We start from the raw sequence: 24,253 nt of genomic DNA on the forward strand, positions 1-24,253 counted from the left end.
ACACCTCATAGATGTCAGGACGCGCCTCTGTGTGAGCACCCTGAATGGCAGCTTGTAAAGGTGCTCTGTTCAGGGTACGCAGCCTTTGGGGGCAACCCGCCGTCTTTCTTGGGAACGATGAAGTGCGGGTGGTGACCCACTGAACATCTTGGTTTTGAGGGACGAACTCGATGCCTGTTTTGCCAGAAGGGTGGTGACCTCTACCCGAAGTACGGAGGCGTCCCTGCCTCTGACAGAGGGAGAGATGATGCCCCGAAACTTGGGTGAGTCTCTGGCGAACTGGATCGAGTAACCAAGACGGACCGCCCTCATTAGCCAGCGAGACAGTGTGGGCAGCTCTCGAGCTCCCAGGGACTGTGACAGGGTGACCAAGGGGACGGTCTGCTTCATCATTCCCACGGGGGGTGGTTCGTCGGCTGGCGGAGCTAACCATGTCGCGGGGAGTCCCCGGAGGGAAGGTTTTTGCTCCGCCTGCTTACCTGCCTGGCGGGACAACGGCACGCACTGTCGGTTTGAGAGTGGTGACGGCTGTCGTATATGTGTACGACCTCACGCCTCGCCAGGGTGTGAGGTCGGTTCGCCGAGCACAGTCCAGTGGAGTGTGCGATCGGCTGCAAGTAAACCCGGGGAGAACAGAAAACTCAGTGAGTAAGTGGGCGCCAAGCCCTAACAAGGGCCCGGCTTTGGTGACGAGGCAGGAGTCGTCCCGTACCGACCGATCAGAGCCGTGGCTGTGAAGGTTCGGGCCCGATGTTGTTCTCCCTGGGGTCTTCCCGTCAGTGTCCCTTCTCGCGAGGAGGTTGCTGACGGGGTGGAGGTTTCCCCCTCGACCTCTGCTTCCGGGGTGCCGCCTGTGGGGGCACAGGAACCGGAGCCGATGTCGAAAGGGTCCTGGGTTGCAGGGAAGTAGACGTCACGTGAGATCTCAGAGGCCTGTAGGCGGCCGAGTCGCGGCGTGAAAAAAAAATGTGGTTAATTGCCACTGTCTGCTTCGCCGTCAAAAAACTGCTGAGCGCAGTCCTCGACGGTGTTACCAACAACCCACCCTGCGAGATGAGTGCATCAAGAAAGCGGACTTCCTTGCTGTCACTCTTCTGCACAAGGTATAGCCGGGGGTGTCTCTCCTGGACCACTACCGTGGACATCGTCCGACCCAGGGCCCGTGCCACCGCCTTAGTCGCCCGTAGAGCGCTGTCAGCGGCGGCACGGAGATCCTGCATTATACCCGGGTCGGCCTTACCCTCGTGGAGCCCTCTCAACGCCCTGGCCTGGCGGACCTGCAGGATGGCCAAGGCATAGAGAGAGGAGGCAGCCTGGCCCGCAACATCGCAAGCCTTCGACACCAGTGATGCCGAAGTCTTACGTGCTTTGGACGGTAGGAGTGGTCGATCCCCCCCCAGGTGGTAGCCGTCCGCGGCACAGGTGCACCGCAGGCGGACGTTCCACCCGGGGGATCTCGACGCAGTCCTTGGCTGCCTCACCATCGAGGGAAGTAAGGGAGCCGGAGCTGGTTTCACTGGAACGGTCCGTGAGAGGAGCGTTCCAAGTTTTACACAGCTCCTCATGCACCTCCGGGAAAAACATGGCACCCGGGGTGGGCGCGGTTTGCACCGCGCACCGACCTCGGGAACCACGCATCCCCGGGTTAGCACGGATGACATCACTTCTGCTTCCTCCTGAACTCGACCGCTGGGGGTGGAGTTTGGATTCGGCAGAGTCGGATGCCAGTCTCCCTCCGATGCTGCGAGCGACATCTCATCTATGTCACACATCGTTTCCGAGTGTGTGCGTGAGGATCCGGACGGTATGCCACCGCCGGTTGGGGAACGTTCAGAAGAGCGAATCGGGGTGCGATCGGCCCGTGAGCACTTGGCTGGCGGGTTTACGTTCGCAGAGTTCCCCGTATCACTAACGCTGCTAACGTGGGTGGTCATCGGGGCCGTAGCCACAGATGTCACAGCCCGGGTAGCAGACGAAATGGTGGCTGGTTCCCGTAGGAAGACAGCCACCCGTGACCGCAACTTCTGAATGACAATCTGCCCGCAGTGCAGGCAGATGTGTCAACGAACGCTGCTTCAGTGTGCTGGACGCCCAGACACCTAATGCAGCGATCGTGTCCATCCCCCTCCTCGATGAGGGTGCCGCACCCAAGAGAACAGCGGGACATGCCGCGCTGGAGAATGCTCAGTCAGTCCTGAAAAGGACTTTTAGAAAAAATCTCTAACACCTCCGGAACCGCCGAGACGCCCAGGGGAAGGTCGCTGCAGAAAGGGACGATCCGCTGTAACACGTCGTAGCACCAGCGTGTAGTTGTAGAGGATTGAATCCTGAGTTGTACTCATGAGCGATGGCTCTGAAGAACAAAAAGGTAAGTGAATGCTGCACGCCGGCCTCCTTTTATACCGGATTTCCGGGGGCGGAGCCCGGCATGCAAATTGCATTCGCCAAATTTCATTGGCCTTTTCTATAGTAGTCAGAGTTGATTGGTTCTCAAGGGCGAACCCCATCTGTCGTTCTCGACACAACGTCGAGAGACCGACAGAAAGGGAATCCAAGACTGTGACATTCAGAGTGTGAGGAGCGACATCAGTACTAATTTCTGTTGGGCTGAAAGGTCTGTGCTGTGAGTAATTTCCCCAATGTTTGTGTTTCCTAATGTGGACATAGTCAAGGCTTTTTATTTCATATGGTCCTGCAATACACGCCAAAACGTTGTCAGCTGCAGATGCTTTGGTTATCGAGGAATGCACTGGCATTAAATAAAGTAGTATGAAAAAGAGAATATGGTTTTCAGTTTAATAAAGTGTTGCACCAGTCTCCTGTGTCTGAGTGATGGATATACTGTAAACATTGACTCTCCCTTCCTCCCTCTTCTTATCTGCTGTCTCACAAGAAAAACAGTATTAATAAAACCATCTGCCAAAAAGAAAGACAACTGATCAAAAAGAAGATATATTTAACACATCTCTCTGCTTCTGGGAGCTGACCATAGCTATCATGCTGCTCTGCACCACATCCAGACATAAAACTAAGGAGAAAAAACCTCCTTGCGTTGATGTTTAGACTGTTTTTGGACATGGAGGTTTTGGTTGTCCTAACGAAGGTCACACAATTGACCAGCAAGATGATTAGAACTTAAAGTCAACATGAAATGGAAGTTGATGTATATCCGAGTGAAACAGCTTCTGAAAAAAAAGGAGTATTGGTTTAATTTTGCCCTTCCCGTTTTAATAACCTGGGCCTGGAGGGGAGGGCTAAAAATACCTGGTTGGACAGTCAGTATAGTCCTACCTCCTTTTTGTTGCTTACCTCATGTGGGGAAGAGTTGTTGTTGAGAGAGGGAGAGAAGCTTAATGTTTTTGATTAAAGATTACAAGTGCAAAAAAAAAAACGTTATACTGTGCGTATTACGTTGTGGGTAGTCATGGCCTAATGGTTACCAGAGGGTTGCTGGTACGATTCTTAGGGCCAGCGGGTAACGACTGAGGTGCCTTCGAGCTGCAGTGATAGCTGCCCACTGCTTCTGGTGTATATGTGTTGCGATTGCAGTGCGTGAGTTCACTACTCACTGGACAGGTTAAACGCAGAGGTCATGATAGCTGACAAATAGGTCAGTCTCAGAGGACAGTTCCAGTGGAGGATAATCAAGAACTGGTCAGTAGTGCAGGAAGAAGAAGCCAATGGCTGTGGTTTAGGCAGATGGAGACAGCATTGGCTGCCAGATGACCTTGTAACAATGCGACACACACTCAGGTCTGATCAACCTGCGGTGGGCCTCCCTTGGCTGAGGGTGTTTTGTTATAAAGGCACAATGACCCCGAGGGGGACAACTGACGATGTGTCGCATTGATGGGAACCATACAAAGGGCATTATCAGCAGCACCTCACCAAAAAGCATCTTTCACCCAGGATAATGCATGTAATGGAAGTGGGACACATAACTCATGAGATGTCTCTCTGATAATGGCAAGGAATGGTAAGTATGCTATGTATTTCTAAAATAATTTATCCCCAAACACAAAGGATGCCTACCCGACAAACCCAGTGAAGACTCAGACCTCCTTTCCTCTATTCATATTCTTGACTGCTTCCCCCTGTAACGCATAAGGCGTGGGAACGGTGCTATTGAGCAATTCAACTGTGTTGAAATAGTGGGATTATAACACCTAGTCCTATTAAGCGAAGATAGAAATGTTCCTGTTAGATTCCAGGGTGACTTTACAGAAGAAGTTAAACAAATAAGCAAACAATAAGACACGGTTCAGCCTTACCTTACGCGTGGGCCGTTACGTAGCGGTTCACGAATGGAACGCCCGGGGAGCGTGCGGCGGTTAGCTGTGGAATAATCAGGCTCTAGGTCAAACGGCTCCTCTTCGTCTTGGCCTAAGCTGCGTCTGTCATCCTCCAGGCCATAGGGCTCTGGCTGGAAGCGCTCGGGCTGAGACCGATTGAGATCCACGGTGCTACTGCCCATGGGGACCTGTGGCTGAGCCACATGCCCATAATCTTCCTTCCGTATGGGAAGAGTGTAGCAGTTCTCCGGTCGGTATCCTCCAGCGGCCATATAGGGCCTATAGGGCCTGTAGTTGACTCCACGAGAGAGGCTTCCATAGTTCTCCGTCACATCCCCGTATCCGTCGTGAAGTGCGTAGTGGCGAAACTGAGGGTCCGGAGTGTCGCTGTAGGAGTCGGCATAATTGTTGTAGGAGCGTGTGAGGGTGGAGGTGGCCTGGGGCGTGATGAAGCGGTCGCCGTTTTTCATGTAGCGCCGATCAATGGAGTCGGTGTAACTCCCCAGCGGAGAAGAACCTTCTGGAAGAGGAAGGCCATCTGGACCCAGCGGCACCTGTCGAACTGTTCGCGTTGTGACCGTCTTGACCATCTTAGTCACCTGCAACGAAAAAGCCAAAACATTAGCAGAGCAGAAATTTTGACGTTGACCATTATAATGATTAAAATGGATATTGGACATTTTGTGTACTAAAGCGAACCACTGTCTGCTTTATATGCCCAAGAGAGGACATATATACAAGATATGGAGGCATTCGGAATACAGCCATTATTTCAGATTGCTCAAACCACAGCAGCCAAAACAACCACAGGCATTTATGAGTGAAATGCAGCACACTGATTTAGTGGTCTAATATCGGCAGGGAAGTGGAGTGTCACACTGTGAGTTGGCTGAATGAAGCGACTGCAGAGCTTTTCAAGTCCCTTAAAATTTTTGGTTTTGAACAATAATGACACAGCTGGAACAGAAAATAAGGACATATTTTAACAACCTTTTCAGTTGTAGTTGTTGAAAAGTTTCTCATCATACAAGTTCTCATCTATGACATTCTTATATTTTCTTAAAATATTTCTTAAATATCTTTATTTTCCTGGTCATATACAAGTATTTTGATTTAAGAATTGTTAGACATTTAACTTGAAAACGAGCCAAAAATGTTGAGTAAGTGCAAGTCACTTTTTGTAGTGTATACAAAATCAATAAATTTCTATCATAATTATAGACAATACAGCCCAGAAAAAATTAAGAGACTGTAGTGAGGAAGGCGGGACGGGAGGGGGGAGCCGGTGGCGTGAGTGATAGTTGGAATCAGCTATGTGCACACCGGTCCCGCATATCTTACGGAGGAAATTGGAAGCATAAGAGGACGACTGCTGACGAGAGAGGACCGGGCCTGGACATGTGTTTAGTTTGTGTTTATGTTCTTGTGGCCGGCAGTCGACCCTGGCACCAGTTTAACAAAGTTCAAAGTAGGGAAGGAAGGAGGCAGGAACCGGCGAATATTTAAACAAACTTTAATCAAAATAAACAAACAATAACACAAGTAAAAGACCACAAGAACATGAACACAAACTTAACACATGTCCATGCCTGGTCCTCTCTCTTCAGCAGTCCCGTCGCTCGTCCTCTTATGCTCTGCACAGCAGATTCCAACTATCACTCACGCCACCGGCCCCACCTCCCGGTTTCCTCACCACAGAGACCATTCCAAAATGTTGTTTAATCAGCACTTCTACATTTATTGTGACCATTACAGTCCAGTGTCTGTTGAATTTCAACAAACCTCAAACCTCAGGAGTGACAAAGACAACCAACAAGCAATGTGAAAACTGACAGCATGACAAGACACATTGAAACTGTGATACAAATCGAGGTTATCACATAAATAGCTTTTAAAGGGGTCAAATGGCTTGAATGCTTTGGTGTGTTATAAGTTGCCCATGCATGTATAAGACATGTAAAATTGCTTAAATTAAAGTGTCGGAACAACGAAGCGAATGCTCACTCAGACCTGCCTGAAACGCCTCGTGTAACCACGCACCCACAAAACTATGTCAGTTCCTGATATGATTTGACTGTGACCGCCCAAATGTAAACGCAAGTAAGGTGGGAGTACCTATCAGGGCAATTGCATTGGAACCTGAGGTTCAAAATATGTTAAGAGGCGTTACATTTCCGTCACACGCTTGCAGTATTCGACCAATCACTACGCTCTGGTTAACTGGCGAATCATGGCACGCCTTGATTTTCAGAGCGATGAGCTTTTAAAAAATCTGCGCGTTTCAGAGAGGCAAAAAAGGAGATACAAACATGCACTGCAAAAATACTGCAATGTGCAAGACGTGTGTTGTGTACATGAGAAGAGGACAGTAAATCAACCTAGATAAGAACCGTCACTACGATCAGTGAATAAACGGAAACATTAACTGACTTATGTTCTTGTTCTGTGTGTCTATCACTTGGCACTCGGAGCCTTTATGACTCAACTTAAATAAATCACTATTCCCCTCTGAGTCCTCATCTAGTCTTTTATTTCACAGAATGTCTGTGTCAGTAGGATAGACTGCCTCTTCTCTGTAAGTTCAATGCTAATACAAAACCAATTTGCTGCCCAGTGAATTCTGCGGCGAAATTAATTGGCTATTTTGTCCACGGCTGTAAATTCATCTCAGAAATTAATGAGCTTGATAAAAATCTTTCGTCACTGGAGATGAACCATGACTACTTGAATATGTGTGGGAGCTTTAATAAGACTATGGCCAGTTGTCAGTGTCTGATATCTTAAGGGAGGTGACTGTCTGTAAAGGGACAAAAGTGGTATCAACCACTCTCATACTTTAACTATCAAACACTTTATCAAAACACTTTAGTTATCATTTCATGTGTAAATTAGCCTTTCTAACATAATGTATGAATGATAAGAATAAGAATAAGAATAACACATAAGAATAGCATGAAATGAGTCGTATTAGTTAAAAGACACCAACATTTTAGTTTTTCACTATTTATACTGTATTTATCTACAGAGCCAACTTATTTTTGCTGTCAGCTAGACCCTGACTGAATGTTTACGGTACAATCTATGACAGTCTTTAAAATTCCGTTAACAGTCGAAAATAAAACACCAGATGAACTTTTGTAAATATTGCAAAAGGTCTTGAATTGAACGTTTGATCGATGCCTGTGTGTTTAATTTCTAAGGAACCTAAATAAACAATTCTCTCACTTTCTGCCAACAGTTTGAGCTCGAGTCTCTGGATGACTGATGAATCGTTGTTTGGACTCTGTTCTGCTGGCTATACAAACCTATCAGGGGGATGGATTATAACCTCCAAATCGAATGAACACATTCATAAACTCTACAAAATATTGTTTCGGAATGCATCACGCTTTGCAGAGAGTAACATTTAATTATATTGCATGGCACTAGCAACGTGAAGACCATGGGTTTGAATCCTAGGGAAAACATAAACTGATAAAATATATAATGTGCCTTGAACTTCAACTTGATTTGGATAAAAGCATCTACCAAATGCATAAATCAAATGTATATTTTTCAAAGTTCACAAATCACGAATAAATAAAAAATCTGTCTTCATTTACTCACCTTTGAGTTGTTACAAATCTTTATACATTTCTTTGTTGTGATGAACACAGAGAAAGATATTTGGAAGAATGCAGACATTTCTTGGACCAGTTCTTGAACCCCATTGACTACCATAGAAGTAAAAATGATTTCTTAGCACTTATAATTACTTACTAGTGGTTAGAGAGTCTGATCGTGACCAGAAGGTAGCCGGTTCGATTCTCATTGCTGGTGGGTAACTACTTAGGTGCCCTTGAGAAAGGCACCTTCCTCCCACTGGCTCCCCGGGTGCTGCGATGGCAGCTGCCCACTGCTCCGGGTGTACAGTATGTGTGTTCACGACTTGCAATGCAAGTGTTCAGGGGCACCTGCAGGATTTTATCTCAGGGTACGCACAGAATCCCCCACCCAGTATAAAGCTCTCACACATGAAAATGCCAAATACTTAAGAAATGACCATATACGAGATATATTTAAGATAAACCTTGCTTTAGCTGTTTGAAGCTTACTCTTCTCCTCCCTGTTTTAGTCATCCTCGCAGTTCATTTTAATATCAGGTTGAATGTTCATTACTGCAAGTCCAGTAAGCCTGGTGTCATTCATCGTGTTGCGCCATGCACACACTGCAGTTTCGGAAGTGACAATCCCATTTAAATACGGGAGGTGAATTCACCAAATTATCATTCCATGTGTGTACGGAACAGGTACAGTCACTCCCGCATTAAGTAATGACTGACACACTGGTTAGGCTGTTCTAGCGTTCTGCAGCTGTAAATAAGAATATAAGTCTGCTATTTTTCGGCTAAAGACTTTAGTTTAATTTAAAGTAAACTACCGCTGACAGGCGTGCTTTTTATTGTTTATGCTCAGAAGGCTGTATAACGGAGCGCTCCTTTGAAGTGTTGCCATGTTCATTTATTTTTAAGTGCTTTTTATGATTTATATTCGGTCTTTAGCTCATGAAGCTCAGAACTTTATTTGTAAAAAAAAGTTCAGTTACGCAGTTTTTCTGGTCTTATAAAACCTATTTGGATTTATTTGGTAATTTTTGGTTAGTCTTTGTTGGTTGTTTTTATTGATGAAGATCTGGCAACATGTTCCTTTAACAGATCGTGAGAACTGCTATCCATACACACATTTGATTTTTCAACATATACACTACTTATTTTTTTATTTTCTCACATTCTCTCTCGGTTTCTCTATATGTCATGAATTAAAGAGATTACTAATCAATTTTAAATACTATTTAAATATTTAAACTATATATTCACAGTGCATAGATCTGTACGGCTGCAGGTGCCCCTGCAAGTGTTCATTACTCACTGGATGGGTTAAATGCAGAGGTCAAATTTCAGGTATGGGAAACTAATTCTGACACATACTGTAGGTCACTTTTACATCAAACAGTTCTGTGGCACTTTTGACTACCATTGTAATTTTTCCTACCATGGTAGTCATTGGGGTCCAAGCACTGTTTGGTTACAAGCATTCGGCCAAATATCTTTCTCTGTGTTCAACCAGACAAAGAATGGTATACAGATTTGTAACAACTAGGGAGTGAATAATTCATGAGTAATGAGTAAATTCAATGTAATTCAATGTACTGTATATATATTTTACATACGGTATCTTACACAACTTTGCTTCTCGTGTAAGTGCATCTTGTTTAAGTATTTAAAGACCAAACACTGAGTAAGAAGTCAAGAATTAGTTTTCCAGTGAATGAGCTTAGAATACTTCATAAACCACAGGGGCCATTAAAACTCTGTCTACAATACAGTTGTGTTAAGGAAGCGGATATTCTGTAAGAAACGCATTCAGGTTTGGAGGCATTTTAAATAAAAAAGGTGGAAGGGCACCGAGGTGTATATTTAGACTGAGCTTAACCAAAAAGGCTACTGTTGCCTCTAATAAATGGTGTCTATCTACAGTACCGGCTGTGTTTACTAATGTTCGCCTGTTTAAAGGTACATGAAGGTATCACAGGCAGATTTTACAGTTCTATAATAGTTTTACGATCACACTGGTATTTAGTTTTACAGACAGCCGCCACAACAGCTGTTAGTTACAGACACAGTTAGTGAGATGAGGAACACTTCAAACATTAAGCAGAAACGCCCTTTACTGGTTTTGTTTCAGATGGTTTTGGCGTCGATGGAGGGATAGGTGTGGAAATGGGAGTAGATGGTTTGGATTCAGTCAGGATCACGGGCTGGAAGGTTCGGCGCGTGATGGTTTTAACAACCTTGGTTACCTACGGTGAAAGTTATGTCATGAGGCATGAGACAGCAACTGTCAACTCTGTAAATAAAAGTCCAAGGAAAATGTTAAATGAAAGCCTCTAAAAATTTTAAAAGCATGGAGGTTTTCCAAAAAGTCAGTAGTCCAGAATAGTTAAAACAAGTTAAACTCATAATGTGTTACATGAAATATCTAGCAAGTAAAAAAAATGAATAAACACAAGAATGCCTTTGAGACAAAATATTATATTGTAGTCTCTCACAAAAGAGCAATTCCAGCATTTAATTAAACATTCTTCCGACAAGAGAAAGCTGGATGGTTTCCAATAATTAAAATAGACAAAAGACATGCTAATAAGATGGATTATACCTAAATTAAGTACACAAAGTAATTTAATAAATGGCCATTTTTCTTTTAACATTGAGTTATAAAATTATAATTCCATAGCTATCCAATATAGTCTTTGGTATCTCCTTCAGATTTCATGGTTGGGCCACGCACAGTCCACTCGCTAATCGTCTGATGCCTCCTGGCACCCCGTTACATGAGACTATTTACTACGTTAAACATGCAAGGAAATCTTTTGTTTCAGACTATAAGTGTAACAGAACCCTTCCATGTTGATATGATTTTAACTACAAACTCAATCCCACAGCCCTGATAATACCACAAACACACCACTGTGATGAAAGACCCACACATCTGTGCGAGTCGTGATTTATTATGGTTGTGTGTTAATAGTTTATCGAGAAACCCAGTGCGGCAGTGTGATCATACTTTTACTTCCCACCACCATCGCCGTGTGCGTGCAAATTAGTTAATATCAGAAGCGTTTGCTTGTGCATGCATATAGCCGTTTGTTTTTCTGCGCGCTAATGTCTAGTATTACAGCAGTGGAGGGCAAGAAGAGGTGACCGCTCAGCAAATTGATGCTAGGTGCAGTGACTTCACACCAATGCATTGTTGAGCTTCAATGGGCACATATAATGGTGACTGACAACAGGCGGCTTGTGTGTGAGAACGCCAAAGGGAGGGAGATTTTAACTCACCTTCATATTAGTTAAATGGTCCTTTTATGAGAAACAAAACAAAACAAAAGCAAAGGACAATCAAGACAATGTGGTCTCAAAGACTACAACATATAATAACTGGACTGGAAATAAACAAAGTGGTTTAATGTTATCAAAAGCATTTCACTAGAAATATGGATCTGGACAAACTAGTTTGAAATTGTTTGGCATCACATTATCATCATTAACAAAAATAAGACGTGTAAATAAAGAGAAAATGGTTAACAGATAGTTTAGTCTTTTTCAAACTTCTAATGCCCAATCTCGGCACATTCAAAACAGCTGAGCTGTAATCACTAGTCTGTCATGTGACCTCTTCTCTGGGTTAACTAAAAGGTGATTGAGTGGAATTCAAAGCCAGTTTGTTCCTGAACTCTGACTCCTGTACGCCACATCAGAAAAAAACACTTCTCATTACTCTAAACAAAGGGAGAAAACAACCTAAATGACAATAAAGAATGAGTTCCCCTTACTCTGGTGCAACCTACTATACATTTAATAAAACATATTAAGAAATTGAATTGCTTTTGACAGTTCTGGATCAATAATTCTTTGAATGTCTTTAAAGTTCCTTGTTAAACAGCATCACAACAGAACACTTGTGCTCATTTACAATTCTAACGCACGTCATTTGCAGAATATGTCAAAAGAAAGTTTCTTAGTGACCAAAATCATACATTTCATCATACATTTTATTTGGCAGTTTTAAGCATGGATACCTTAGTCTCTGTGCGGCGTGTGGTCCCATCGTCAGAGGTGACCACTGAAACATGAGAGGTGGGTGTGCCGGGGTCCTCCTCTATGGTTACCGTCTCCTCCACAACCTCCTGGGGCTCCTGCATCATGGCCAGTGATGTCTGATTACTGGGGCTCTGCTCCTGTGGGACAAGTAGAAGGCAATGGTTAGGGGTCAAAGGTCACTGATATGGGCTTAGGCTTTAGAAGGGGAACATTTGAGAGCTTTAAATAATAGAGATTATATTTTATATTTTTCTCTTGGCCCTGGTGAGCTTGTGTTCACAGGAAAGTTATGAAAGAGTGTAAGGAACGTGATGAGTCAGAAAACAAGATGTATGTTTCAACTGAGCAAAAGAGAATGAAGGTAAGCAGATAAACAAACAAAAATTAAATATCAGCTAGACCTGAAATCAAATATGAAGTAAGAGTGGATCGAGGCAACTGTTAAAGACTTGAGAACAAATACAGGAACAGGACGACATAACAAAAAGCACTCAGGGTACAATAAGCCTGTGCGTCTGCAGATGTGTGTGTGCTGGCAACAATGCAGGAGGGCTGATGAGGAATGATGCCAAAGGTAGCCGTTTGTCTTCCATCCATCTTTGAACGCATTAGCAGGCGGGCAGTTTTCATTGATTTGCATAGCGGAAGGCTTCAAAGTCTGAGTGAGGCCAAATTGATTCAAAGCCCATCTCGCTAATCATTGACTTCTAGGCTTTCATGTGCCTGTATCATTTCTCAGAGCTGGTAACCAACCCCAAAACTCTATTCTGCATAGAAAGTCATAAGAAACTTCTGCTATTTCAATTAATTATTAATTATTTTAATAATTGACCAAAAGTTTTGTAAAACTGAGGACTCTGTGTACTGGAATGGATCAAGAAATTGATGACTGATGAAGAAGGAGCATCTCATATGAAGCGTCTCACTCGTAACAGCTGAGTGGCATATGTATGAATCTTGCATACCACACAGAGACACAAAGCTTTGATTAACTTTCTGACAGCCCATAAGCAGCCTCGAGCAGAATCCGAAATGAGAAAGTAATGAGCGTTTTCTAAAGAGCCTATTAGCACCCCTGTGAAAGCCGATATAAATATGCCTCTTTTCAGCCATCATGAATTCTGATTGGAAAATCATGGCATAACATGAATAATGGACACTGAATGTATTCATTTCAAATGCAAAACGACATTATCTATGTTAATAAGAACAGAAACATGGTCTTGGTTGGATATTCACAACTTACAATACAGTAGCTGCGAAACAACTGACTCTGTTAAACACAGAAGAGGATATTTTGAGAAATGTCTCAGCGGATTGTGTCCATACAATAAAAGTCAATTGGGTCCCAATATGGGGATCTTCGAAACATCTTTTGTGTTTTGCATAAGAAACACTGAGCAGCATCTTAGATTGAAACCCCCTAAAAAGTAACTGTGCAGTTTATGAAATACAAATCGACTTATTTTTCTGCATATTTATCCTTAAATGTAATGTTTTTTTTCGAACTAAATTGTAAGGTTTATGCTCGAAATGAGGCAATAGAGATAGACAGAGAAAAAATGTTAAGTCAAGTTTTAAACTCGGGTAAAATCTGGTTTTACAGATGTTCATATATTTTTGCAGAAAAACAATACAAAATATGTTTTGCTCATCTAATTTTATTTTCATATAAATTTCCTTTCATGGTACTATTAGATATTTGTAGTTCTTTACATTTCAACATAATGCTTAGAAAGCCCACAGCTCAGTTCTGCTTTGATGAAACCACTTTTAAAAAAATATACAAAAGCAAAACCTAGATCTGTGGGACAGCTGGAGCAAGTTCTCATTTATTGACAGTATAAAATAAACACCTGACCATAGCATGAATACCATCCAGGAAACACAGAATGTGAAACAGTTTCATGTTCACAGCCCAACCATGAAGTTTGTTTTCGCAGTGAAAACCCACAAATTACACCTTAATTGATGGGGCATAAAGCAAAAATTCCCTGTCAGAACTAATGTGCTCATTTTTTTATGTAAAAAAGCCAGATAGAGATATGGTACGGCCCATAGGCAGGGTGAGGATTTTAACTCTGACCTGTGTTTCATTCAGTTAGCTCTTCATCGGGGATGATCCGCACCGCATGGGGGAAAATCTGTTGCCGCAGATACCAGCTTTGCCTCCATGACAACTATTACACAGGTGAACTCCTGAACCCAGAGCTGCAATTCTGTGTTTACGTACGTGCGCTCGCATAGCGTGCCTTGCAGGATTGTGAGGACTTTATGGGTAAGCCGCAGGGTTGAGAAAATGAGCCGGCTGCACAGTGTTTTCATACGTTCTAATTTTAGATATAATGGAAGTCAACCTTTTTAGAGACAAACAGCTGGGAATTATAAACATCTGGCACGCATCTTCTAAATTAATCACGGGTTACTTTACACTGTTTTTATTCAGCACAATAGTTTTACATATAGAAACTTCTTTCATATGCAAGTCTTCCAGCACTAAGCGCACACTCAAAGCTGTGAAAAGTGGACAAGTAAACCACAATGCTCTTGAGAGGGTATTCCTTAGCAACTGCCCAAAGAGCAACTGGTAACAAAAGACATTGTTAGGAAACAAGTTTGAGAAAAAGGCGAGTGAACCCCAAATTGCATCGAGAGTTTTTTCACACGAGAAAAGCCGAGGCCAATTCATGAGCACAACATCATATTTCAAATCCTCAATAGTCTTGTGCTGTCATTGATGTGAATTTACACATAATTAAAGGGTTGGGTAATTGTGCAGCATGGTTCCTTACTAAAAAATCGGTTGGGTTTTAACTTCGTAATTGTTCCTGCTAAAGAGTGATGAGGAGGTATGTAAGATATATATCAGCCATCCACAATGGCAAATTGAGACAAAGCTGAAGGAGATAAGATGAGACGGAGCAAATAGGGTAGATGGGCAAATGAGAAAAACTATTGGCAATTTAAAGGCTTTAGAATAGACGAGTCACTCAGGTGGTTATCGGGTCTGGCCATGATTCACACTAGATAAAAGAGCAGAAAGACCCCCAGACCACCCATGTACAAAGCTGAGAGAGGAACATTTTTTTGCTTTCCGGGCTTCACACCCCAAAAAAAAAAAAAACACACATCAAATATACCTGTGAAACTTTAAACAACTGATTTGGATTCATAGTCTATAGCTACAAATAACATCATTCAAAAATAATAACTCATATTTTCAGAGGAAATAGCTAATGCTGAGGTATATGAAATACAATTTACTGTGTGCATAATATTTTTTATTTATTTGTATTCTACTGTATTTTATATTATTTTATTTTTCAGTGGTAATTAGAGCATAACCATTTGAGACGATCTTTGCCAAATTTTTGCAATGAGATGCAGTATAGTAACAATGTACAATAACGTACCAGTGTACTTCTTCTTTTAAAAAATGCTAAATATTTCACAGTAAGGCAACAGCAGGTAGCATGCAGTATATATAGAATTTTTTTAGAAAATATGGATATAGTATTTCATTCCAAACGTTACCTTTGCCCTGAGCAGAGAAAGTTGATTTCTTTTGATTTATTGGTCTCTAATACACTCTTTCAAATAGTTTCACAACAGTTTTTATAGCAAGCATTACAATCTAATTCACTATCACTCTCTGAGAAGGTCAGCAAGATACAGAGCAAAATAATATCTGCACGTCCAATTTGTTCACTGGAGTCAGCATGCATCACCGCTGCAGCAGCCTCTGCCTCAGATGCATTACTTTCTGGCTAACAGGATTTCAGTCAGACCTCACGGCAAAATTCATCAGTAAGATCTCTCACAATTAATCCCTCTGCCGAGAACGTTTGTGCAACCTTGGGTCGTAAGCTTTTCCCATCAACTCGCTGCCTTCCTTGTATCAGTCTTCATGACGGAGAGTCTCCCGTGCGGAGACGAGGCAGCATGAGGGAACTAGCTTCTATTTTGCTGTGCTGTATTTGTGGAAATTGAGCAAATAAATCAGACAATTTAACAAACAAATAACTAAGAGGAGGGTACGCATATGTCTTCCCTACGGCTTCCCGGGGATGCTCGCCAAAAGTAAAATGGAGGGAGGTAATCGAATGGAGGAGACACAATCTCTGCTATTAAATCTAGAGAGCTGTCAATGGAGGCAACATTTTAAGGGATCATATTCCAAAAGTATGCATTAGGGTAAAGGAAATCCCATAAGGCATTGCACCTGCTTAATAAAACAAAAATCCAAAATGGATGAAATGTTGATTATAAATATTTTATATCACACTATATATTCATTGTATAAATATTTCTATTTAATATATAATATTTTGTTTAATTTAATAGTTCCATTAAGTAACTGAAGAGAATTATTGAAATATTAGCGTAACAGATGAAGGTTCTCTGTAAAGCTCAAAATATTCTTCAGTATATAAATAAAGCTTAAATAAGTAAAAGTAAACTATTTTACAGCATCTTCATTGAGTTTTAAGTAATTTGTGCATGTTGCTTGAAATCGATCACTGTTGTGATTCCATGTAACTTTTGTTGCATTTGCATGTAAAAACTCAAGTTAGCTCACTTGGTTTTGGAACAGAGCTATAAAGAGGTGACAGTCCAGCGTCTTTTACTCTCAGCTCTGAGCCAACGGATGGCAGAATAATGGAGAAAAAGAGGGAGGGAGGGCTCGGCCTGCAATATTCCTCAGAGAGCTTCGAGTACAGAGTGGTCAAATGTGTTTAGGGCTGAAGGTTGGCAGAAGAGCTTAACCAAAAAGGGGAGGAAGACCAGGAGATCAAAGAGAAAAGGCGACATAGAGAAGCCAGCAGCCTGTATTGATTTTGCTAATCTTCTTGTCCACATGAATGATCCAGTGCCAAATCTCCATCCTATCATCTTCTCCGATTGTCATTTAAGACATTCCTAACTCTTTGCCGAATCTGTTTCTTTAACAACAGCTTTGAGAAGACGCTCTCTTCTGCCAGCCCTGACCAACCTTTTTGTTCTATTGTTTCAGGTCTAGACAAAAGGAAGACCGAAAATGGTGACTGATCAAAAAAAAAGCGAAATAATGAAAAAAACATTGAACAAAACAAAAACTCTGAACAAAACAAAACAAAAGTCTCTTTTTCAATTTTTATCTGATCAGATTTATTTTCCTAATGAATAAAATTACCCCATCTCCATTTACCCCCCGCTAGTCTTGCTAGATGAAAAATATTTTTGCGATAGTAATTTTGAACATCTGGAAAGAATTAGCCGCGTATCCAAGTTACACCCCGGTGAATGATTTCTGGCACTCTGTGGCTTACAGTGGGGCCTGAAAAAGCACGTACTCCCCTGCACTCTCACACATATAACTCAGCCTACGGTCCGCGCTCCCTCTCTGGAATGAAACCCTGACAACACGGTCAGAGCGTATATCACTTCTTTTTGACAAGAAAGGTTAGCAAACACAGTAAAAATGAAGCAGTGGGCAAACAAATCCCAGAATAAAATACCAAACCCCTTCAATACGTGCAAAACAAAAACAGGAGTTAGCTTTAGGTGAAACCTGTGAAAACAAGCGGGCTGGGTGATGGGAGGTATGATGGTTTTGCAGCCGAGCTGTTTGTTTGAATAGAGGGTGCGAAAAAGGAGGGAGACAGTCCAAGTGGAGAGAGAGATAGAGAGAGAGAGAGGGTGATGCACGAAATGGCATTGCATGAAAGGGGTGAAGTAACTTCAGGCTGTTGCTATCCAGGGTCTTTGAGGGCAAAGTTCCTAGTCTACACAACAACACAACACCACATAACAGTTTTCTTGCTGTGATTCAGCTGTGGTATGCGGGGAGAGGTGCCCTAAACTTTGACCAAGAGATCAGTTCACGCAGGGTCTACGGGCTGCGGCCGTGGGCAGGAAAGATATGTCTTTGACTTCCTCCTGTCTCTCCCTACAGAAGTTTTGGCTCCTGCTGTCCTGTTTGCAGCTTCTGCCACTGAAGATCCAGCTGTTAATGGATCAAATATCAGCCTGCTTCTGAAACACAACACTGCAATACAGACATACTGAAGGGCAGGAGGCGAGGCACCATGGGACTCAACTTTAACATTGTGGAATGAGTAATTACAAAAAACATGGTTTTGTGGACATGGCCCCTTGGTATTCATTACTTTACTTTGGAATAACCATATATAATAAAACCATATAAATAATATGGTACGGAAGTTCATGGTGCTCAAAAGAAAGTCCCCATAAAACATAAAAACCCAAATGCATCCCCGTTTCAGGAAAAGGAAGCACATGCAATAATGAAAACACTTGCTGATTTACAGCACAGATGAACTGTGCAGTAAGATAAGGAATGTGCAATATCCAGTGATATATGGCATAATGCATGATGGACATACACACAGGCCTCTAAGCTTAATGTCACTTTTCTGCTCTGCATTGACCTCTTTACGGTGGTAATGCCAAATCGAAGCATTTGTTCTTCATGAATCCGAATAAATGTAAGCCTACCTGTCCCATACAAATGTATAGCGGATAGCCATATGTGCATTGGTCATCCATCCCGTGACTGAAACATAACTTATGCATGTCATGAGCCTCTCAGCACCTAAAGTACACTTTACAAATGCTAATAGCGAATGGCATTTTATGGCCTGTTGAGTAACGTGTTGGGGCGCTGTGTTGCGTATAATGCAGAGCAAGCCAGAAGTGTTCAAGAACGGCATCTGGGAGCTCGGTCAACCATCTGCATGTTCCAGCATCACAGAGACGGGCTGTGAAATCGAGGAGCCAGACGATCCATTAGAAACCAACTCCGTCATGTCTGAGGAGGCCGTGGAGATGGTGTGGCTATTCATACCTTATGCGAATGGCCCATCTGTGAGTAATATTCTCACAGGATACGTATGAGCACTAAAAGCACAAGCAACATGTAGAAACTAGATCTGATCCTTGGGGCTTTGGAGGTGCTGGAGAGGAAATGCACAGCTATTATAGGGAGTACAGGAGAGCATATCTAAGTACAGTATATGTATAATTAAAACATGTATTATACAATTTTAAAGAGTCCCAGTTTCTCTCTCTACATAGTAACTAAAACTAAACATTTATCTACATGCAAAAACATAAATTGCATCTTTTTGTTATAAATGCATACGGAAAATGCATACCTACAGTATAGACAGTAAATTCTGAAAACTGAAAATAATTTTGGAGTGGTCTCGTTATTTTTTCCACAGCAATGTATGGTTAGTTCATTTAAAAGTGTGCGTTATATTTGTCAACAACCCATATATGTGTATATTGTATATAGAATACAATGACAAGCTTAAGATTTGCATGCGCACGGACCCAGTATTTAAGTCTACTATGAAATGCAATGTGACCAAAAATACACATGCAAAATACAGCCAAAGTAGAGTACAGATTAAAAATAAAAATATAATAAAAAACATCTTTTTAAACTAAAATGTAAATTTATAATTTAAAAAAGGAAAGGATTGGGAATTGAAACGGATCTTTAACTGAGAAACAAAGTGCAGTGTGCAATGAATGTAAACTGACACTAACATAATAAATTGATGGCAGAGGGAGGTATAGGATTTGCACGTTATATGCCTGAAATGTACATGGTGAGCCTTTTGTTCATTAAATCATTACTGATACTAAAGTACATTGAGCTTTACAATAATCTCTACCCTCTATATTATAATAATTAAGTACCTTTCTAGAGTATCTGAACATCAGAGTATCTGAGCATCCATATCAATGCATCTGAGTCTGCAAACTGTATGCTGTATGCCCATAAACAAAAAGTTTATGACCACAAACAAAACTGATACTCTTTGTGAATTATGCAGTGTCACTCATACACTATAAGTGTGTGGAGAAAGATGTGCACAAGGGTCTGAGACAAAAAAAGAGAGAGAGAAATAAAACATAAAAAGTGATGCTAGGGCATCATTACTCCTAATGTATTCCAGCCCACTGCCATTCAATTTGAGCGGCCCACAACGAAGGTGTGTTTGATAAGAGGCAGATTGGATTTTGATTTCTGGAATATTGCCCTAATTGCCTGTTTAGATTTCTAATCATAGATTAATGGCACACAACAAAAGAGCTTGTGGCTAATAAACCAATAGCTGAAGCGTGGCTAATTCATTCCCACTACTCCGCTATGGAGAAGGAGTGCTCTTCCATTACGCCAAAACAAAGGGCGTGATTGCACGTGCCTCGCGTTTATAACAATCCGCCAGCAGCCGACGGCTTCGGCATCAACCGTGACGTGTAAAACACGCTCTGTGTTGCAGCATCATTGGATCTGGTTTCAAAACAAAGGATTATGTTATTTGCAGCTCACTGAGGTTATATAACCCTTTCCACTTTTAAAACAAGATTGATATGTGCCACAGAAACAGTCTGAACGTCTAAATGAAGTGAGTTTTATGCTGGTGGAGTCGTTAAGATCTCTAAATATCTCATGGAGGGAGAGGAGTGAGGCTTCTCCTTTGACTGCCGGTCATATAGTATTCATGCAGTTGGCTGGTCCATTTCTCACCACAGATGCCCGTAGTTTGAACTGACTCAAGGGAGGAGAGGACTAGGGTATGCCACCGATTCAGATAAAATATGGATCGTCTTTGAGGTTGTATGATTTCTTTCGACTCTCCGGTCACTTGAACTTCTTAAAGAGAAACAGTTCAGCTCTCTGGCTTACCATAGTTTCCTGCTATTTTCCTGTCTCTTTATTATGTAAATAATGAAACGGAGTGATGCCCTCCTCTCACCTGATGTTATTTTAGAAAGATACTCGCGTTTGGTTACTTAACATTATCTCCTTCGGCAAAGAAGCGAAAACGTGACGTCTTCGTTCTGTGTCAGCCACCTTAGTGCTTCGAAAGGGAAGGGTGGAGTAAGCAGTTGGTTGCAATTCGCAACCTCACCACTAGTTGATGCTATAAATGATATGTTGTACCTTAACAAACTTAAATACACACAATAAGTCAATTTACGGGCATAGAATAACCATTATCTGGTGTTTTGCTAAGTAGTAGATGGCCAGCAGATATTGCATCTGCCCACAGCCGGTTTGACATCAAACCCTCATTAAAGCATTAGAAGTGGCAGTACTGGGTGTACCGGGAGAAATGGCTTGTTTGTGTGTTTGCATCCGTATTTGTGTCTCATCCAGAGAGATAGCATGCCCAATCTAATTACAGCTGGATTCCTGGAAGTATGACCCAAGCAGCTCAGCCATACAGCTGCCAAAACACTTTATCTTTACTTTAACACCTCTCCCCTACATTGGCACTACAGCATCCCTTTAGAAAACACACCAAAAGCTGAGCTTTCACAGTTCTCGTGAGCCAATCATTATTGTAATGCCACCAATAAATAACGGCCGCACCAAAACAACATTTCAGTGAATGGTGCTTTTATTCTTAGTGGATTGTGATGCATTGCTGGAGTTTTTAGTACAAACAGAGAGAGACTTTGAGCATTGTATCAGCTCAGGAAGGAAATGCTAAGGATCTCTGAAGACTTCCTGTACTAACTGCCTGGAATTCAGCTCCACCCCAGTCGTACAGGAAAACAGTTTGGTTAATGACAGTGCAAATCGTGAACAAAATGACTCAGTATAGGACAGTCATAACAAACATTTAAAGCTTGATAAGCTATGGCTAGGTCTGCTTCTATTTTTATTCAGAAATCTGATGACTAATGAAGGGTGGTTGAGAGTTTAGTCATTGGCAATGTAGGAGCGGATCTGTTCCAGTTGCTGACGCCTTTAAATAGAAAATCAGTTAAATTAGGAAAAATCTGTTTCTGTAATCTGAAATCTGTAACTACTGTAAAGGAATGATACATCACACTGTTCCCAACTGAAAAACTGTGGGAAATACCAATGTAGGCATAATATATATACATACATTAAAATGATTAAAATTAAATAAAAAGGCAAAGTTCACCTAAACATGAAAATCCTTTAATTATATCCTCACATCATTCCAAAATCCCTATGACTTGCTTTTTGATGTAGAACCAGATTTTTCTTGATTCTGTTGTTTTCTGGTATAAAAAAGAGCTTATAGGGAATGCTGTGCTGTCAAACCCCAAAAATGACTAGATGAAAGCATATCACAAAACCTGGCACCTTCAGATGTATCGCGTTAGTTAGACGTCAGTGGGATTTGCTGATGAGACCCAATGGCATTTGATGTCATCGACTACAAACTTGATGTAACATGTCTAAAGGGCCATATATGAATTGATAAATATAGTGCAAGGCAAAAACATTTTTTATGTATCCTTCAGAACACCTGAAAAATTTAATTTTTGTTTTGTCATTTTTGAGCTTGACAATGCCAACCCATCCTCATTTTATTATTCAAAACATATCGCCTAGATTTTCTTTAAAAGATCACATTTAGTGTTGCATTGAAGAAAGTCATGAAGAATGACATGAGGCAAAGTAAACGATGACAGAATTTTCATTTTTGGGTGAACTATGCCTTTAACCTGAATAGGCTCGAGTCCAAATTAAAGTTGCCAATCCAATCTATGTGCAAATCAGGTCTGGGATCCTCTCGGTTTTGAAATGTACACTCCAGCCCGCAAGATCCTGACCTCCCTCTAGACTTTTGTCTGATCTTGACGCTCACACAGCTTCAAATGCTGAATAGAATAGAATTTGGAGAGTATTACAGAGAAGAAAAGGACAAGAGAGGTCAAAGCGCAGAAGGTTCCTTTAACACTGTTGACCGGTAGAGCACTTCAAAATATTCTCGCATAGCTTTTCTCACCCTTTCAGACAGTTACACGGTCCCAATTCAAAGATATGTTGACAAAGAACTCTGAAAAGCAGTTCCTCTTGCATCAACTTCCTCTTGTGTTGTTTTTCTCACACACTCTTTTTTACCAAGTGCAACACATTGAATGTGAACCTGAATTCAACATCTTCCTCTATGCTTTATGGGATTTTCTATACAACATAAATATGTGATGAACCGACTGTATGAAACAAGAATTAATACATGATTTTTTAAGTTTGTTGACTCTATTTTTAGTTATATTGGCTTATAATGCATCACATGCAACACAAAAAACACTATTTACAAGTGCCTGCTAAACAGAAGCGTACTGTAAATCTTGCATGTTTCACACTAGTGCATATAGAATACAACAGCACGCACACAAGATGACAAGATCACAAAGCTTACAACCTACTGTGTAAAAGCCCTTCGGATACACGAGACACATAATTTCTGTGATGGCGTTTATATTCAGACCATATGTGGGAGGATCGCGGGTCATGAACTCTGCTAAACTAACTTGATTTCTCATACAAGCCAACCTGTTCTGTGACAGACGGGTGGTAGACGGTGGCTCGTGGCGGGTGTCCTGTGCTTCCCCTCTCATGGCACTGACAACATCTGACTTGATTATGTTATTATGAGTGGCATGGCGGACCAGACTGTGGCTTAATCAGTGCCAGCGTTATGACAGAATGTGTAAAAGAGAGAGAGATGAAGGGACGAGAAATAGAGAAAGAAAAACAATTATCCCAAACATCTGTTCTATCTTACACCTCCAGTCACTTAAACCAGAGCCTCTCCACATCGCTTCAGCCCAGCACCCCATAACACGACAAATCTTTGTCATAGCAACGGCACCATGGCAACACAGAGATGTTCGGGGAATTGCAAGTTAAGGTAAGCCGTGCGGATTTGAAGAGCACTTATTGAAAGTGAAGCATGCGATTCTCTGCAGCAAATGGAATTACAAATAGCCTATATCTAGTTTTCTTCTGAAGAAAAAGAGTGGTACAAAAGGCTCTCTATGCATAATAGTATGATGCAGAAGGTGGATGCTAGGATTCTGTGGTTTGGTCACACAATGTATCATTGATATATTTGAGTCCTTAGAAGATTTTTTGAAATTCATCAAGCAAAAAGCAACAATCTTCCATTCACTTAGAAAGTAACACACCTTCATGTTCTAATTCTACTTCCCAAGACACCATTTGAAGTATCACTAACTTTAATAATTCAATACTTTTATTTCGCCGAAACCTCGTATCTCCATATTTCATGATTAAATTTTGTTGTCATAAATCAGTATTATTAGTCACCCTTTAAGCCTTGTGTCCACAGAGGCGTTTACGCCCTGCGGCCAGCGTGTTTTTTCAATTGTTTTCAACGGTAAAGCCGTGCTTTTAAAAAAAGACATCAGTTGACGTTTTTTTTTCCGTGGTCAGTGCTGGTGCTATGCATTTTTCCCACAATCAGCGGCGGCGTTCGACCGAGCGCCCAGAGTTGAAAAATGCTCAACTTTGAG

General features: G+C 41.7%; 1 protein-coding gene across 16 annotated transcripts in view; it reads right to left on the reverse strand.

Moving 5' to 3' along the window:
• arvcfb (ARVCF delta catenin family member b) overlaps positions 1-24,253 on the reverse strand; it is a 198,536-nt gene that overhangs the window by 59,785 nt on the left and 114,498 nt on the right. For 12 of the 16 annotated variants that reach the window (XM_056745031.1, XM_056745029.1, XM_056745030.1 and 9 more), the window contains 4 exons: positions 11,908-12,066; positions 11,168-11,188; positions 10,003-10,131; positions 4,272-4,891 (listed from right to left, as the gene is read on the reverse strand). In XM_056745031.1, the coding sequence (XP_056601009.1) occupies positions 4,272-4,891; positions 10,003-10,131; positions 11,168-11,188; positions 11,908-12,066 (929 nt within the window). The remainder of the gene's footprint in view (positions 1-4,271; positions 4,892-10,002; positions 10,132-11,167; positions 11,189-11,907; positions 12,067-24,253) is intronic. The other 4 variants (XM_056745035.1, XM_056745039.1, XM_056745037.1 and 1 more) reach the window with 2 other exon arrangements.

Source organism: Triplophysa dalaica, chromosome 4, assembly GCF_015846415.1.
Source record: "Triplophysa dalaica isolate WHDGS20190420 chromosome 4, ASM1584641v1, whole genome shotgun sequence".
Lineage (NCBI taxonomy): Eukaryota > Metazoa > Chordata > Actinopteri > Cypriniformes > Nemacheilidae > Triplophysa > Triplophysa dalaica.